The sequence below is a fragment of the Phyllostomus discolor genome, chromosome 8 (assembly GCF_004126475.2).
Source record: "Phyllostomus discolor isolate MPI-MPIP mPhyDis1 chromosome 8, mPhyDis1.pri.v3, whole genome shotgun sequence".
In the NCBI taxonomy this organism is placed as follows: Eukaryota; Metazoa; Chordata; class Mammalia; order Chiroptera; family Phyllostomidae; genus Phyllostomus; species Phyllostomus discolor.
In genome coordinates this window covers 91,406,778-91,421,178 of record NC_040910.2, presented here as the reverse complement: position 1 = coordinate 91,421,178, position 14,401 = coordinate 91,406,778, and the positions used below count along the sequence as shown (strand labels likewise).

At 59.8% G+C, this 14,401-nt stretch overlaps 1 protein-coding gene across 18 annotated transcripts in view; it reads left to right on the top strand.

Annotated features, from left to right (window-relative positions):
* MAPT (microtubule associated protein tau) overlaps window positions 1–14,401 on the top strand; it is an 89,450-nt gene that overhangs the window by 66,079 nt on the left and 8,970 nt on the right. For 14 of the 18 annotated variants that reach the window (XM_028520565.2, XM_028520564.2, XM_028520563.2 and 11 more), the window contains 4 exons: window positions 23–155; window positions 2,883–3,148; window positions 10,597–10,689; window positions 14,032–14,113. In XM_028520565.2, coding sequence (XP_028376366.1) covers window positions 23–155; window positions 2,883–3,148; window positions 10,597–10,689; window positions 14,032–14,113 — 574 coding nt within the window. The remainder of the gene's footprint in view (window positions 1–22; window positions 156–2,882; window positions 3,149–10,596; window positions 10,690–14,031; window positions 14,114–14,401) is intronic. The other 4 variants (XM_036033563.1, XM_036033573.1, XM_036033571.1 and 1 more) reach the window with 1 other exon arrangement.

The window sequence follows — 14,401 nt, the reverse complement described above, 5'->3', positions numbered from 1 at the left end:
TCTCCCGTGCTTCGGTTCACAGGGGGCGGACACGAAGCCTGGAACGAAGATTGCCACACCCCGGGGAGCAGCCCCTCCAGGCCAGAAAGGCCCGGCCAATGCCACCAGGATCCCCGCAAAAACCACGCCGTCCCCCAAGACCCCACCGGGCACAGGTAGGAAGTGTGTTCTCTGGAGCCCAGGCCTGTCTCTGAAGGCGCCAACGGTTCATGGCCCTGTTAGCTAATCGGTGCCTATAGTTTACTCGGCACCAAAAGGGTCATTTTCTTTTTAATCTTCTTGACAATTTCTGAGGTAGATATTGAACCTCCACTTTTTACTGGCAAAGAAGTCGAGGCTCTGAAAGTCTGCACGGCAAAGTCTAACCTGCTCAGTCTATAAGGAAAATGCAGCCACGTGACTAACAAGTGGCAGGAAGGGAGCTCCTCGGAGCTCCTCTGACCCCACGTCCAGGGCCCCTGGGAGGTGGTGCTCAGCACCCCCCACCCCCTGCAGCCTGCAGACATTGCTACTTGCAACTTCACACTGTGCAGCCTCTGCCCAGCTGCCTCACTGGGCTCTTAGGGACCCTCGGGCAGAACCTTAAGGGCTCCGCTGAGCTGTCGCAGGCTATGTCTGTCCTCCTGTGCTCCTGTGCGCAAAACCCAGCTGGCTCTGAGTAGCAGAAGAGACTTCCACAGGGTGACTTTGCTTCCAGTGGTGCTATTAAGAGTAGTAGCCCTGCCCCGGCCAGTGTGGCTCAGTTGGTTGGAGCATCATCTCGTAATTGAAAGGTTGCAGGTTCAATTCCTGATCAGAGGTACTTGCCTGGGTTGCAGGTTCAAATCCTTTGTCCAGGTGCATTCGGTCCCTGGTCTGGGCACAAATGGGAGGCAACAAGTGGATGCTTCTCTCTCACATCAATGTTTCTCTCCCTCCCTTCTCTCTCTAAAAGTAATGAAAAAAAAAGTCCTCAGGTAAGGATTTAAAAAAAAGGGTAATAGCCCTCTCTGGGGATCGGGAACAGCCAAGCTCAGCTCCCCTCTCCCACCTGAGACATGTCCCAGCAACTGGCTTTAGATTCTGCACAACTCAGGGGGCCCCTGGCCTGCATTGGCTCCAGTGGGTGCTGGGGCGGCCTGTGCGTGAGCCCAGGCTGGTGCAGTGGCATCCCGGCTGCCCGTTGGCCATAGGGGGCGCCCCAGAGCCCTTCGTCTGCTGCGTGTTCTGGCCGTGGCGTTCGGCCCGCGTTTGCCATTGCGAGGCCCCTCCAGGGCTGGGCGCTCACTAAGGCCTGTTGGTCTGGTTTTTCGTGCAGTGTTGTTCTCATGTGTATAAAGCCTGTGATGTGGGGTGATTAAGGAATTGTGATTGGGTCTTATCTATGATTCTGATCCTGCTTTTTGTCACGTACCATTACGCCAGCTGACTCACACCACCAGAGCCAGAGCTGGACACAAGAACGTGCGTTTCTCTTAGGATCTTCCCTGCTCTTGGGTGGCAGCCTGCAGGTGGACAGGACACCCCACGGGCCCCCTTGACCTTGTGTCCTGACAGACGGGTGGGGGTGCCTGCTCCCCAAATGCCTCCCCCTACCTCACTCACTTCTGCCACATGCCTGGCTGGGTGCCCATGGCCGGGAGAAGAGGCCCCATTTAAGCTTGATTATAATGAGGCTTTCTGTGGGTTTTTCTTTTTAAGCTCCCAAGCAAGTGCAGAGAAAGCCACCCCCTGCAGGGGCAAAACCTGAGAGAGGTAATTCTGAGTCTGCTTCGCCCAGGGGGCCGCCCCCGTTGCGTGTTTGTCGGCTGAGATTTTAGAGCTGAGGGCCTGCTTCTGAGACACCCGTTTCCGCGCTGGGCCTGAATTGGAACAGTCAGAATTCCCGCTCCTCTTCTCTCGTGGTTTGTTCAGGCGTGGCTGCCTGCTGGGTCTTTCTAATCCAGCGTGTTCTCCCCTCCCTCTGCTGAGGGCTGAGGGCTGAGGGCTGAGGGCTGACGGGTGGGGCGGGGAGCATGGCCTCCAGCCGTTTGTGCTTGCTGGAGGTGAGGACCGTCCCTAGCCAAGGTCTGGGAGTGGAAGTCCCTCTGGCAGTTATTAAATGCTCAACCCAGGAAGCGGGCCTATTGCTGCTCTGGGCGCTTTGACCTGTTATTGCATCCGGTCTCCAAAACATCACGGCCGGGACTGCACTCCCCATTCTTCAGATGAGGACACAGGCTCAGGCCACTGTGCGATTAGGTGGCACAGAAAGGACCGGAAGCCACCACCAAGTCCCAGCCACGGGCCTGGAGGCAGGAGGGCCGGGCAGGGAGGGGATGGGGCTGCATCTGGAGGCAGAGGCCCTGCTGGTGTCTCCTTAGGTGGAAAGGAGAAAAGGTGTCATTGGTCCTGTTGCCATGGAGCACGATGAAATTAGGGACAAGTACAGATGTGGAATCTCACACTCTAAGAAGGACCATGCTTACTCTCCCTTTGACAGGTCGGCCCAGAGCTGAGGAAAGTTAAGCCTCAGCCCCAACCTGGGCACAGCGCCCAGCCCAGATGCTCCCAGGCTCCAGTCTGCTCAGGAGTCTTGGGGGAGCTTGGGACGAGCCAATGTGCAGGCCCCACCACTAGAGATTCTGTCGGATCAGGTCTGGATGGGGCCCAGGAGCTGGCTGCCTGCCTGCAAGGGGGTCCTGGGAGGCCCTTGGTGGACACTTTTGCTTCCCTGGGAAGTGAGTGTCTCTGTCTCTAAGTGACAAGGCCAGGAAGAAAAGACGATCCTGTAGCGTGAGCTCAAGGGCGGCCTCCTGAGCTCCCAGCCTGGAAATGGACCCTGAGCACGGGCGGCCCCCAGGGCCTGTGCAGACTGGCAACCATTCCAAGTTCTTCCGGCCTCACTCCCTGCTCCTTTCCAGGTGAATCTGGGAAATCTGGGGACCGCAGTGGCTACAGCAGCCCCGGCTCCCCCGGCACTCCTGGCAGCCGCTCCCGCACCCCATCCCTGCCAACCCCGCCCACCCGGGAGCCCAAGAAGGTGGCAGTGGTCCGCACCCCACCCAAGTCACCGTCTTCAGCCAAGAGCCGCCTGCAGACTGCACCCGTGCCCATGCCAGACCTGAAGAATGTCAAGTCCAAGATTGGCTCCACCGAAAACCTGAAGCACCAGCCAGGAGGCGGGAAGGTAAGGGCGTGGGGAGGCTGGCTGTGCGTGTGCAGGCCCCAGGACTCCAGGAGAAGGCGTGTGGGGCCCGCCCCCCCCACCGCCTGGGGCAGAGGTGGGCAAGTGGGTCGGCTCCCACTCCTCACATGGCACCCAGGCCTCTTCCCGACCTCTTCAAGGGGTCACCACAATGGGGTGTAGCTCTTTACTGGGGTCACCACGAAGCCACACGTGCCCTGCTCAGGGGAGAGAAAGTGCCGGTTCTTTCCCTGCCCCAATCAGCCCCTGCTGATCCGGTGGTGTCACGGATCCCAGGGTTGTCCTCTGTGACCTGGGGGTTCTCAAAGTGGGGACGCCACAGAGGCCCCCCGGCCTGCCTCGTGTTTAGAACGTGACACAGAGATCCGTAGGGGGGTGTCTCTGGCCTCTGTGGGACATTTGTTTAGGTTGGCTTCTCTCTAGCCTGCAGTTCTGGGGGAAGTCGGGGTTCTACTTTGAACAGCTGATTCGTCCAGGGGCAGGCGGGTGCTGTGAAGTGCTGGGGTCTCCTCCCGTGGAGACACACACAGGAGCTCCCACGGTCCTGAGGTGGAGGGAGGTGGGGCCTGGCCTGGGCCCTCCCTCCCCTTCTTGTCCGAGCCCCTCATGTGTGAGTTTCGTGGGGCTGGCCCACGAAATGCCGCAGACTGGGCGGCTGGGACTACCGAAATGTACTTCCTCGCAGCTCTGGAGGCCAGAGCCCAAGATCGGGGGTGTTGAAGGGTTGGTTCTGCCGAGGTCTCGCTTCTCGACTTGCGGTGGCCACCTTCTCCGTGTGCCCTCGCGTGGCTTCTCCCCCTGGGCGCATTTACGTCCCGGTCTCCCCTCCTCGAAGGGACGCCGGCCCCACTGGATTAGGGTCATTCACCCTAATGACCTCGTTTGGGCAGAATGACCCTTTACAGGCCCTGTCTCCAAACACAGGCCCAGTCTGAGCACTGGGAGTTAGGACCTCACCCTATGAATTTTGGGGAACACAACTCAGTCCGTCACGGCCCCGCCCCCAGCACCCACCATGGGCGGGGGGAGGGGGGAAGGGAGAAGAGGCGGCGTGTGTGGGCGCAAAATGTCCAGCCTTCCATCTGGGCTGTTTGGGGGCAGTGGGCCCCCGGGGGGCAGGGGGAGCCTTACAGAGCCCTCAGCCAATGTTTCCCTCTCCGACGGACGGCCCAGCCCCCACAGCCGGTACCCTCCGCTCCGCCGGTTTTGTTTGTTACCCTTGGCCGGGCCGGCTGTCCCTGGGGGGGCCATCACAGAGGCCGCCTTCCCTGAACCCCGCACCTCGGCCCTCTGGAGCCGCAGGGCCTCCCACCGGCCTTGCCCACCCTCGCTGCTGCCCGGCGGGGGTCCAGGCGCCTCTGGGGTGGAGCTGGTCTTCGGACCCCGGGCGGCCCCGGGCCCGTGTTCGCTGCTCCAGTGCCGGCCGGTGCTCCTCTCGGTGAAACGCGTCTCCTCCCAGAAGGAGCCCGGAGGCAGCCGTGTGGGGTGTCGGGGCGAGGCTGACCCTCCTGGGACGCCTCGGGGGCAGCGGGACCTCCGGGAGCTGGTGTCCAGCGCGGCGGGGTGCCTCGCACGGGCAGCGGCACCCTTCCCTCCGCACCCTCCCTCCCCCCACCCTCGCGTGCCTGTCTTCGCGGCACGGAGTGGCGGCCGGCCCCCGTAGTGAACAAGGAGAAACCGAACCGCAGGTGGCCAGGTCCGCGCCGCCGGGAAGATCAGGCAGCTGTGACCGGCGCCCAGGACAGCTCGTTGGAAGGACACTGCAGCCAGGAGCGCCTCCCAGCGTGCGCGGCTCTGCACACGCCAGCAGACACCCGGACTCCCCCTGCCGGCCCGGCCGTCCGCGGTTGGCTTGGGACCTCGGGGCACTGTTCGGCCCGGTTCTCGCAGCTCCGCGGAGTGCCAGGGCTGGGGACGGGGCTCTTCCCCGGGGCTGCCGGCCACCCCCACGTCACCGCCTCGCCACGCTGGGCGCACACAGGCGTCCTGGCCTGTGGAAGGCTGGGGAGAAAGGTGCCTCCCGGGAGTCGCTGGGGCAGGAGGCGGGAAAGCGGGGGCAGGAGGAGCGACAGCCGCTCCTTCAACTCCACGGAAAACCTAGAAAATCACCTGAACCGAAGAAAACCTCAGCCATAACAGCGAAGATCAACACGTCACTCCTCAGGAAATCTGAAAAGGAGAAAAGAAGGCACTTGGGATCCACAGAGGAGGCTTTTAAAATGATCTGTCGACACGTCCGCGTGTCCTCCGTCGGGACTGGGCTGAGGGCTTCTCGAGGGGACGTTGAGGTCTCGGGCCTCCGCAGCCCACGCACAGTAGCCGCCCAGTGGGTGTTCGCTGGGGGGCTCCAGGAACAGCGAGCTGCCCGCAGGCTGACTCCACGCTGGAGAAGGACACGCAGCAGGAGACTGCCTGCTTGGGACCCTGCAGGCTGAAAACCACGGCCCGTCAGTATGTCACTGGTTGAAAAACAATGTAAAACTTCTATTTTCTGCTTTGCACTTTTCTGTTTTCATCGTTTGCTGCAGGGAACGTGTATGGCTTGAAGAGTCCAAAATGAAGTTCTTAATTTGAAAAGGGAAATGCGGAAGAATCACTTGGCCACCCCACAGAACTAGCTGGGTCCATCAGAGACGGCAGCACAGGGGAGGCGGGGCCAGCGGCTGCACCTCACTGCAGATCTGGTAGCCTGCTGCTCCTGGAGCCCTGGGGCTGGGCTCCTGGTCCCAGCTGCAGGGGGAACCGCCTGCGCGTGCAGTGGGACTCTTAAAAATCCTAATGCCAGAGCCTTTCCTGGGCTTGTTAGACCCGCAAGGGGGCCTCCCCAGTGTGCAGTTCAGGCTAAGAACCAGTGTCCCTGAATTCTTACCTGCTAACCTCTGTCCTCAACCCCAGCTCCTAGCACCCCTCCTAGACCCTGGATCTGATAACTAGTTTTCCTCTTTTGGTCCCAAACCTGTGTCTGTTTTCAGATTCCATGTACCTGGCTCTCCATCAGCTCAGACCCAGCCCAGGCCGTCCCCTCTGTCCTGCACCCCTCTCCCAAATACCCATCCCGGCCTCCTTTGTGAGGGGAGCAGGGGAGTTCAGACGCAGAGACAGAGAACCAGCATTTAAAACACATTTTAAAAAACCTACTCACTGAAGGTGTGAGCGATGTGAAATTGGCATCCTTACATCCTGAGGAGGGTGCAATCAGCACAGTCCTTTTGGTTATAACGAGGGCACGTTCATAATTGTCACAGTTTAGCTCTGCTCAGTGATCCGTGGAAGGGTCTCATCTTTGCCTCCAGACCAATCTTTGTGCCCCTGTGGCCTCAATTCAGAGAAGCTAGGACAGACCCTTGTTAGGGACCATCACTGGCCTTTGAAAGGACAATCCCCTGCATAGGGTGCTGGGCACACGGGCTGGAAGAGGACAGTGGGAAACTGCACCCTGGAGATTTTTGCTCTGCACATCAAGTTAGACCTGGGAGAGCCAGTGGCGTGTGGGTTTAGGCTGTAGCTTGTTCATTTACACAAGAGCTAGGGAGGGTTAACAGTGGATCGCGGAGGTCCTGCTGGGTCCACTGGGTGTTCGCCCCGGCCGGACAGGACACCATCCTCCAGCAAGAGGAGAAGAAAGAGGACGTTGGAGGCGCCAACAGCTGAGAGCCCCAGGCTCCACTGTCGGTGGCCATGGGCGGTGGGTGAGCTTGGGAGGCCTTCGGAGCTGATTAAGAGGGTGTAGAGGGCAGGCGAGGGCAACACCAGCCCCAGCAGCCCCTCTGCGGGCCGGTGGGAGCTCGGAAGGAAGCCCAGGGGCCCCCTGCCATCCAGGGTGAGAGACAGTGCTCACTTGGGGCCAAGGCTGCCTGGTCCGGAGAACCGGGGATCCCTGTGGCTGCCAAGGTTGAGAAGGGTTGCAGGGCACAGCCAAAAAAGGGCACAGGGCCCGAGCGTGGGTGGTCTGGTTGGCTCTGAGCGCCTAGAGCTAAAGGCACTTCCTCTGGGGACATCCTGGCTAGTGGCTGCGTAGTGAAGACCCCCCGCTGGACAGGACCTAGGAGCCCAGGAAGGACACCAACCTACCAGAGCTCTCAGGCTGTGACAGACTTGGGCTGCAAGATCCCACGTGGCCACAAGATGGCGATGGAATGCCACAAGCGTCTGTCTCCGTTCAGGAGAACCGAAGTCTTTTTAAATTTGTTCAATTTATTGACAAAGTCCCAGTACTCTGTTTTAAAAGTACAGGTGAAGAACATTTATGCAGAGTAAATGAAGTGAAGTTTTACCTGGGATAGTTGGCCTGTCCTGGACTCAAGGCAGCCTGGACTCAGGTGCAGGCCCTGCAGGGAGGGGAGGGGAGGGGAGGGGGGACCCTCCTCTGGAACAGCCTGGAAACTCCGAGCACCTGTGCTTCTGAAACGATCTCCCTTAAGTCAAATCAGCTGAAAGACGCTTGGGGCAGTCTCTGTTTAAAGGAACAGTGTCAACAGTTCCACAGGTGACTACCCTGTTATTTGATCTCTTCCATGGCTGGTTTACTTAGCAGGCCTAGATAAGTCGTCCTGTGTCAGTTCCCAGGCTGACCACCTTGGGCTTTCCCACCAGCACACCCCACTCCCAGTCCTCAGTGCTGGGCCTCTTGACCTGGTGAGGCGAGGTTGGGCCCAGCAGCACCAGGCGGCGCTGGAGACAGACCTCACCAGGGACAGCCCGTGGCTGCTGGCCTGGGAGCTGGGGGGGCGGGGGCTCTGGGCCCACTGGAGCACCTTGGAGATCTGAGCACACAGGGAACAAGGTCAACACCTAATGAGGGTTTAGAGCTGCTCTGGGTCCTCCGGGAAGTAGACTGAACTGAGGTGGACCCGCCCCACCTCACCCCACCCTCTGCTGCAGGGCCAAAACCTGACCGCAGGAATTCCTCCCCTGGCTGGGAGTCTCCAGATCGAAATGCGGAGCTTCCAAAACTTTGTTCTCCTCCGCGGTGGGCATTCCCAGTGCCTGGCCAGACCCGAGGCTCAGTATCACCCGCACTACTCCAGAGGAGACGTCGTTCAGGGTTCCAGTTTGAGAATGCCGGCCATTCTCCTTTCTTCCCTTTCTGTAAATCTAACCTTCTGTAAAGGGTGTTGGCTTAATTTGACAACCAATAGTAATTCATGTTTGTTTTGTAAATATCCTTGGGTCTACTGCCAAATCCCACAAAAGCTCATTGCCTTTTTTGTGGGATTAGAACACGAAAAAGCCACACTGGGAGGGAAAAAAATTCATGTATTTGCAGATTTTGTTATTGCTCAATGTCTCTTGATTCGTTTGATGAAGTTCTTATACAGATTTGTATAGAAAACAGGTTATTTCCCTTGAAAAACTAATGAGTTTTCTTTGTCAGATAAGGAGAGTTATGTAATCCATCCTGTTTTCTTTTTTGCCTTGCCTTCCAGGAAGCTCAGAGTTAAATGTAATGATTCGTCTTGTAATTGTCAGGGCTAGTGGCCTCCCATTCTTTTACCTCATCCTTTAAGTTTTCTTGTTTTATGAGTGTGTGTGGGTGGGTGGGTGGGTGGTAGGTGTTTTCTAATTCTAAACAGCTCTTTGTGAAAGTAGGCAAGGTTGCCTCTGGGACTTATGCAGTTCAAAGTTATAAATAACAAATGACCCCCAAAGAAGCAGCTCATGTGGGACTCCTTGAAATCTGAGGGTGGCACAAACCAATTCAGGGTGACCGCAACTCCTTAAGAAGCAGCTCAAGAAAGCCCACTCCTCCCTCTCTCCCTTCCTCTCTCTTTATAAGTAAAAGAAATAAAAGCTAAAAAAAAGAGGTAGGTTAGATACATGTTTCCCAAGTTTTCAGGTTCAGACTAAGAAAAAAGCTGGGGGTGGCGTCCAAGAGAAGATTACTACTGTCTTTTTACTTTGCCAGATTAAGGACATCTGAAAATAGTAAACATTATCTACTATTAATGTGATTTAATAATTAAAAATTCAATACAGGAAAGGCCCCTCGAACACCAAAGAGTAGAATGGACGTGTTTTGCTGTCATGTCCTCAGTTCATTTGCGGAGGACCCGTGGACCCCTCGGTGGCCTGCTGTGGCCGTTGAGTTTGTGTGGGACACTTCTCCCTAGAAGAGCCAGGCCAGGGCTGTGACCAGCAGCCACAGCCGTCCTGACAGTCCCTGGGCCCCGGGGGCAATGACTCAGACAGTGATGCTGGTTCTTAACTGGGAATTCCAGCTGACAGTTATTTATGTCCGTGATGGACAGACTGTGGCCCAGTGTTTCCAAGCACAGAGCTCCCCAGGGGGAGGCGGCTGGTGACGAGGGTGGTGTCACTCTAGTGGACAAGGTGCAGTTGTTCTTTTTGTTTTTCTTTTAAATTTTATTCATCTTTAGAGAGATGGGAAAGGCAGGAGAAAGAAAAACCTCGATGTGAAAAACATATTGATCAGCTGCCTCTCACACGCCCCCCTGTCCCGGGACCTGGCCTGCAACCCAGGTGTGTGCCCTGACTGGGAATCCAACCAGCGACCTTGCAGTTTGCAGGACGACACTCAACCCACTGAGCCACACCGGTCAGGGCTGAAACGGAGTTTTTCAACTCTCCTTCTCTGTGCCACAGTTTTTCAATAAATTGGGTCAAAATCATCCTTCACTAAGATGTTGATATCCCCACCCCTTCTCCCTGACCCCTGGAGAGAGGAGCCTCCCAGAGCTACAGTGGGGAGACCCCTGGGGCCATCCGCCCAGTTCCCTGTAAGCCCCTGCTGGGCTGTGGGCCAGGACGAGCCGATGGCTGGAAGGGCAGCGCCTGCCCTGCCTTCCATGAGACCAGGTCCTCACAGGGAAGGGGTGTCGGGACCACCTTCCCTGTGAAGCCAGCTGTGTCTTCCTCATGATGTCAGTGACCCTGGAGCCCAGCCGTGCAGTCAAAGGCACTTTTCAGAAGCACAGAGACCCAGACTCTAATTCTGGGCCGGGGTGGGGGGTCTGGGATTTTTTTAAAAAGCACCCACAGGCGATCCCACTGCCCGGCGAGCTGGAGAACAGCCGCAGGAAGGTTTTGGTGAATGTTCTGACGGGGCTGGCGGGTGTGGAGGAGGACCTGGGGGGACTTTTCCGTACTTCGTCTAGTGACATAAGTGAGCACAGTTGCTTCCATCCCGGCCTTGGGAACACTCAGCTCCTGTCCTTGGGCCTCACAGGGGCTTCCGCAGGTGCCTCGGTGACAGGACCCTTAGTCATGTGAGGAACTGCCGCCTGACTGAGGTCTGGCCAACCCAGTGCTGAAAGGTGGGGTGCACCCCCGGATCACCCAACGTCCCGGAATGCCGACCTGGGGAGCAGCCTGGGCCCTCCCCACCCCGCCCCGCCCTGCGGGCAGGGGCAGCTGTGCAGAGCAGGGTCTGGACGGGGCGGGTTACTCATCCTTTTTTCTGGCTGTCAAAGGTGCAGATAATTAATAAGAAGCTGGATCTTAGCAACGTCCAGTCCAAGTGTGGCTCAAAGGATAATATCAAACACGTGCCCGGAGGCGGCAGTGTGAGTACCTTCACACTTTCCCCGCGCCCGACTGAGGTTCTGGTTTCCCAGAAGCAGCATGAGTGTGTGTCTTTGCGAGACATTGCACAGAATAAACCATTCTCAGCCTGTGTCCCCAAGGAAACCTAGCCCAGGCTCCCCGCACCCGTGCCCGCTGCTGTAGGAGGGGGGGCCCAGCCCCCATGGCCTCCCCACCCCGGCCTGCACGGGCCACGTGGGGAAGACGGCTGACCCTGTTCCTGGCTCACGCCTGCGGGCGGGGCCCTCCCAGCACAAACGCCCATCGTGACCCCTCCCACCGCCCAGCACGGGCTCCTGGGAGCCCCACAGTCCTGTGAGGTTGGGCTGAAGGTGGCAGCACCTGGGATGGCTCTGTCACCTCCCCCGTCACCTGGGCAGGTTCACTTTGAGTGGCTCCAGTGTGGACACCTGGCCCGTTTGTTCTGACGAGTGGATATAAAGGTCTTAACTTTACTGTCAGAGGAAGAGAAGCCCAGTCTAGGCTCTCATTTGCCTTCCGCATGTGCAGGGGCAGCCAGTGCCGGCGCCTCCCGCCTCTGCTCTCGCTGAAACCCGGCTCCACCCCCCACAGACTCTCAGAGGCAAAGGAGCCCAGCAGAAGTGCCCCAGCAGACCGCCTGCAGGCCAGGGCTGACCTGGGAATGCTGCTTGGAGCCCTTTTAAGTCTGCCCTCAGCGTTCCTGGGGAGCTCCTGCACCCCGCGCACTGCCCTTGAGGCTTGCCCTGCCATCCCCACTTCCCCACGTGGTTGGCTCTGCTGTCCTCCTCCCGGCTGTCCCTTGGGCAACAGCGGGCACAGACTCGTCATCCTGAGACTCCCCTCCTCCACAGCCCCCTCCTCACTGCCCCAGCCGAACACGCTGGGGAGCAGGAGGTTCGAGACCCCCCCCCCCCAGGTCCACCTGCGGGGAGAGGATGGTTTCTGAGAGCAGGCACCTGGCTCCTGGCTGGCAGCCCAGGAAGTGGTGATGGTCCCCGGGGGGGGGGGGGCTGTCTCCCCACAAAATGCCCAGCCTGGGCCGCCCCCATCTCATCCAGCCCGAGGGTTTATTCTTGCAATGTGCTTCTGCCCGGGTGTGGGCTCTCACCACGCGGCTGCTGCATGGCGCTTCATTAACACTCCCTCACAGTGTCTGCCGTGTCTCCTCTGTCCCCCAGCCCCCGCTCTCCTGTCCGGCTGCCACCTTGTCTGCTGCCCAGAGGTGCAGGGACCACCCCGCCCCCGCCCCCGCCCCCGCCCCCGCCCCCGCCCGAGGTCACAGGGTCACGTTGCTGCCTTAGCGTTGCCTCCCGGTCCTCTGGCTGCGCCGCAGACTGGGCTCCGGCCAGAGGGGAAGGCACTCGCTTTCCGGTTTCACTCGTGTCCGGTCAGCTGGCAGGAGCGGGGAGGTGCTGGGGAGACTGAGACGGGGTCCAGCGGGCCGCAGACAGCAGGCGCTCCTTCGGGAGGAAATAGGGAAGAGAGGGTACCTTCCGGCTGCTGGTGGCAGTTCCAGGACTTCAAGGGACTTCCTCCGTTCTCGGGCACCTCCTGTCTGTCCTGCCCTCTCCTTCGGCCGGCCCGTGGGGCCCCAGAGTGGCACTTGATCCACGGCCGAGGCTTGTTGGCAGGGGGAGCCTGCGCAGGAAGCTCTCCTGGTGAAAGGCGGCCGGCGGGCTGCACGCCCCTGCACGGTGCCAGCCGCAGGTGTTTCTGGGGCACTGGACCCCCCAGCCTGGGCTCCGGCCTCTGGCTTGCCCTCCGCTCCCCAGTTTGGAGGTGGCTTCCTGGCAGGCAGGCCTTGCTCCCTCTCCATCTCGGGACCCCCCTGCCTCCAGCTGGCTCGGGGCTCCTCCCAAACCTGGCGTGACCCCACACCCTCCAGCCCTAGATCCCACCCCCACCCTTCCCTGCCATTCATTTCAGGTGGATCCCACGCCCTCCTCTCACAGGCTACCTCGTCCCAGGCCAAGGGAAGAGGAGGAAGCCTGGGCCACACCAACATTCCCATCCCCCTCCTGCCGGGAGGGGTCCCTGTGGCTCCCTGCCCACCCCCTCAGCGCCCACCCCAGGGCACAGCTCTCTCCCAGGCCCGTTTTCTGAATCACTCCTCACCCACCCCCGCCCTCAGGGGTGCAGGCCGCCATGCCTGGGTGCACCCACCTGCTGTCCACCTGCAGACTCAATCACCTCTCCATCAACGGCACATGCCAGGATGGTTCTGATGAACCGAAATCATCTGGGATTGTTCCAGATGGTTCTGACCTAAGGAGAACCGACCCCTCCTTTGTTTCTGGTGTCCTTGTTAATTACAGCCATCCTCAGGCACGAGGCCACCTCTCTCCAGAGTCACTCGTTCCAGGGCAGGGAGCACAAGTCCACTGGGCGAATGGACTCTGGTGACCTCACACAAGGTCACGGCTGGGAAGTGACCCTCAGTGACCCTGTGGGGACCTCTCACAGCCATGGAGACCCACCTGCTGGTGCGGACTCCCTTGGGGGTGCCCCCTCCAGGGAAGCTGGTTGTTGGGTTGAGGTCAGCAGGCAGTACGGGGCCGCAGCCCCACTGGGAGGATGGGCAGTGCGTCCGGCCACAGGGTGGAGCCTGGGGCCCAGTCTGCACCCTCCCTGGAGCCTTAGGCCTTCCTGGACTCGGACACGTGTGTCTGCGTCTGTCCTCTGCCACACTAACCCTGCGGCGTCTGCCAGGCTGCCTGCCCCTGTTCGTGCCACTTTCCAGGACACTCAGGTGCCAACTGGCTGTCCCGTCTGAGTCACCGCGCTGCTCCGGGTGCTGCTCGCTGACCATCACTGCTCTTGCTGTGGGTGTGCTAGGGTTTCTGGAAGCTTCTCCTGGGAGAAAGCCCGCCTCTGGACCCCACACCCCTCCTTCTCCTCTTTGAGGCCCAGCAGACCTGTCGCTTTCCCAGCGAGACACTTCAAATGCCACGCGAACGGATGGTGCTGACGCTCCGTCCTCCACGTCCTCACTGAGTGTGACCCGTCTGTTTCTTGTCAGGGGAGAGTGGCTGCTCTGTGTGTGCACGCCGAGCAAACCCTGCACGGTGACAGAGTGCCCTGCCTTTCCCTGAGGGGCCTTGTCCTGTGGGACGGAGGAGGCTGCAGCCCACAGCAACCGGAGAAGACCCAGCCAGCTTGGGGCAGGGTCGAGGAACCCCAGCCACGATTTCCCACCACGCCGACCAGGGCGCACCCCCCCAGCAGACAGGAGACGCTGTCCAGCTGCCCCTCGCTGTGTCATGCTCGTCACAGAATAATCCTGTTTTGTTCTCTCTGTCCTCCCCCCTACGCCCGCCCCTCACGCGTCCTCTCCCGTCCAGGTGCAAATAGTCTACAAACCCGTGGACCTGAGCAAGGTGACCTCCAAGTGCGGCTCACTGGGCAACATCCACCATAAGCCAGGTAGCCCTCGCAGACTACTTGGGGTGGGGGGCGTGGTAGGCACGGGGCAGGGAGGCTGGGGGTGGGGGGGACACGGGACGTCGTGGTCCTGCTTCGGAAGTGGCTAGGAAGCGTTGCTGGGATGGGCCGTCAAGGACAGTGCTGAGGGTGGCACCTGCTGGGGCCTGGAGGCACAGCTGTCCCGTCTCGCTCCTGAGCAGGGCCATGCCGCGGGAGCCAAGGTCAGCAGGGCCGGTGCCGGTCCCAAACCCTTACCCGGGTTCTCCAAGCAGGCTGCCCCAGGGGCCT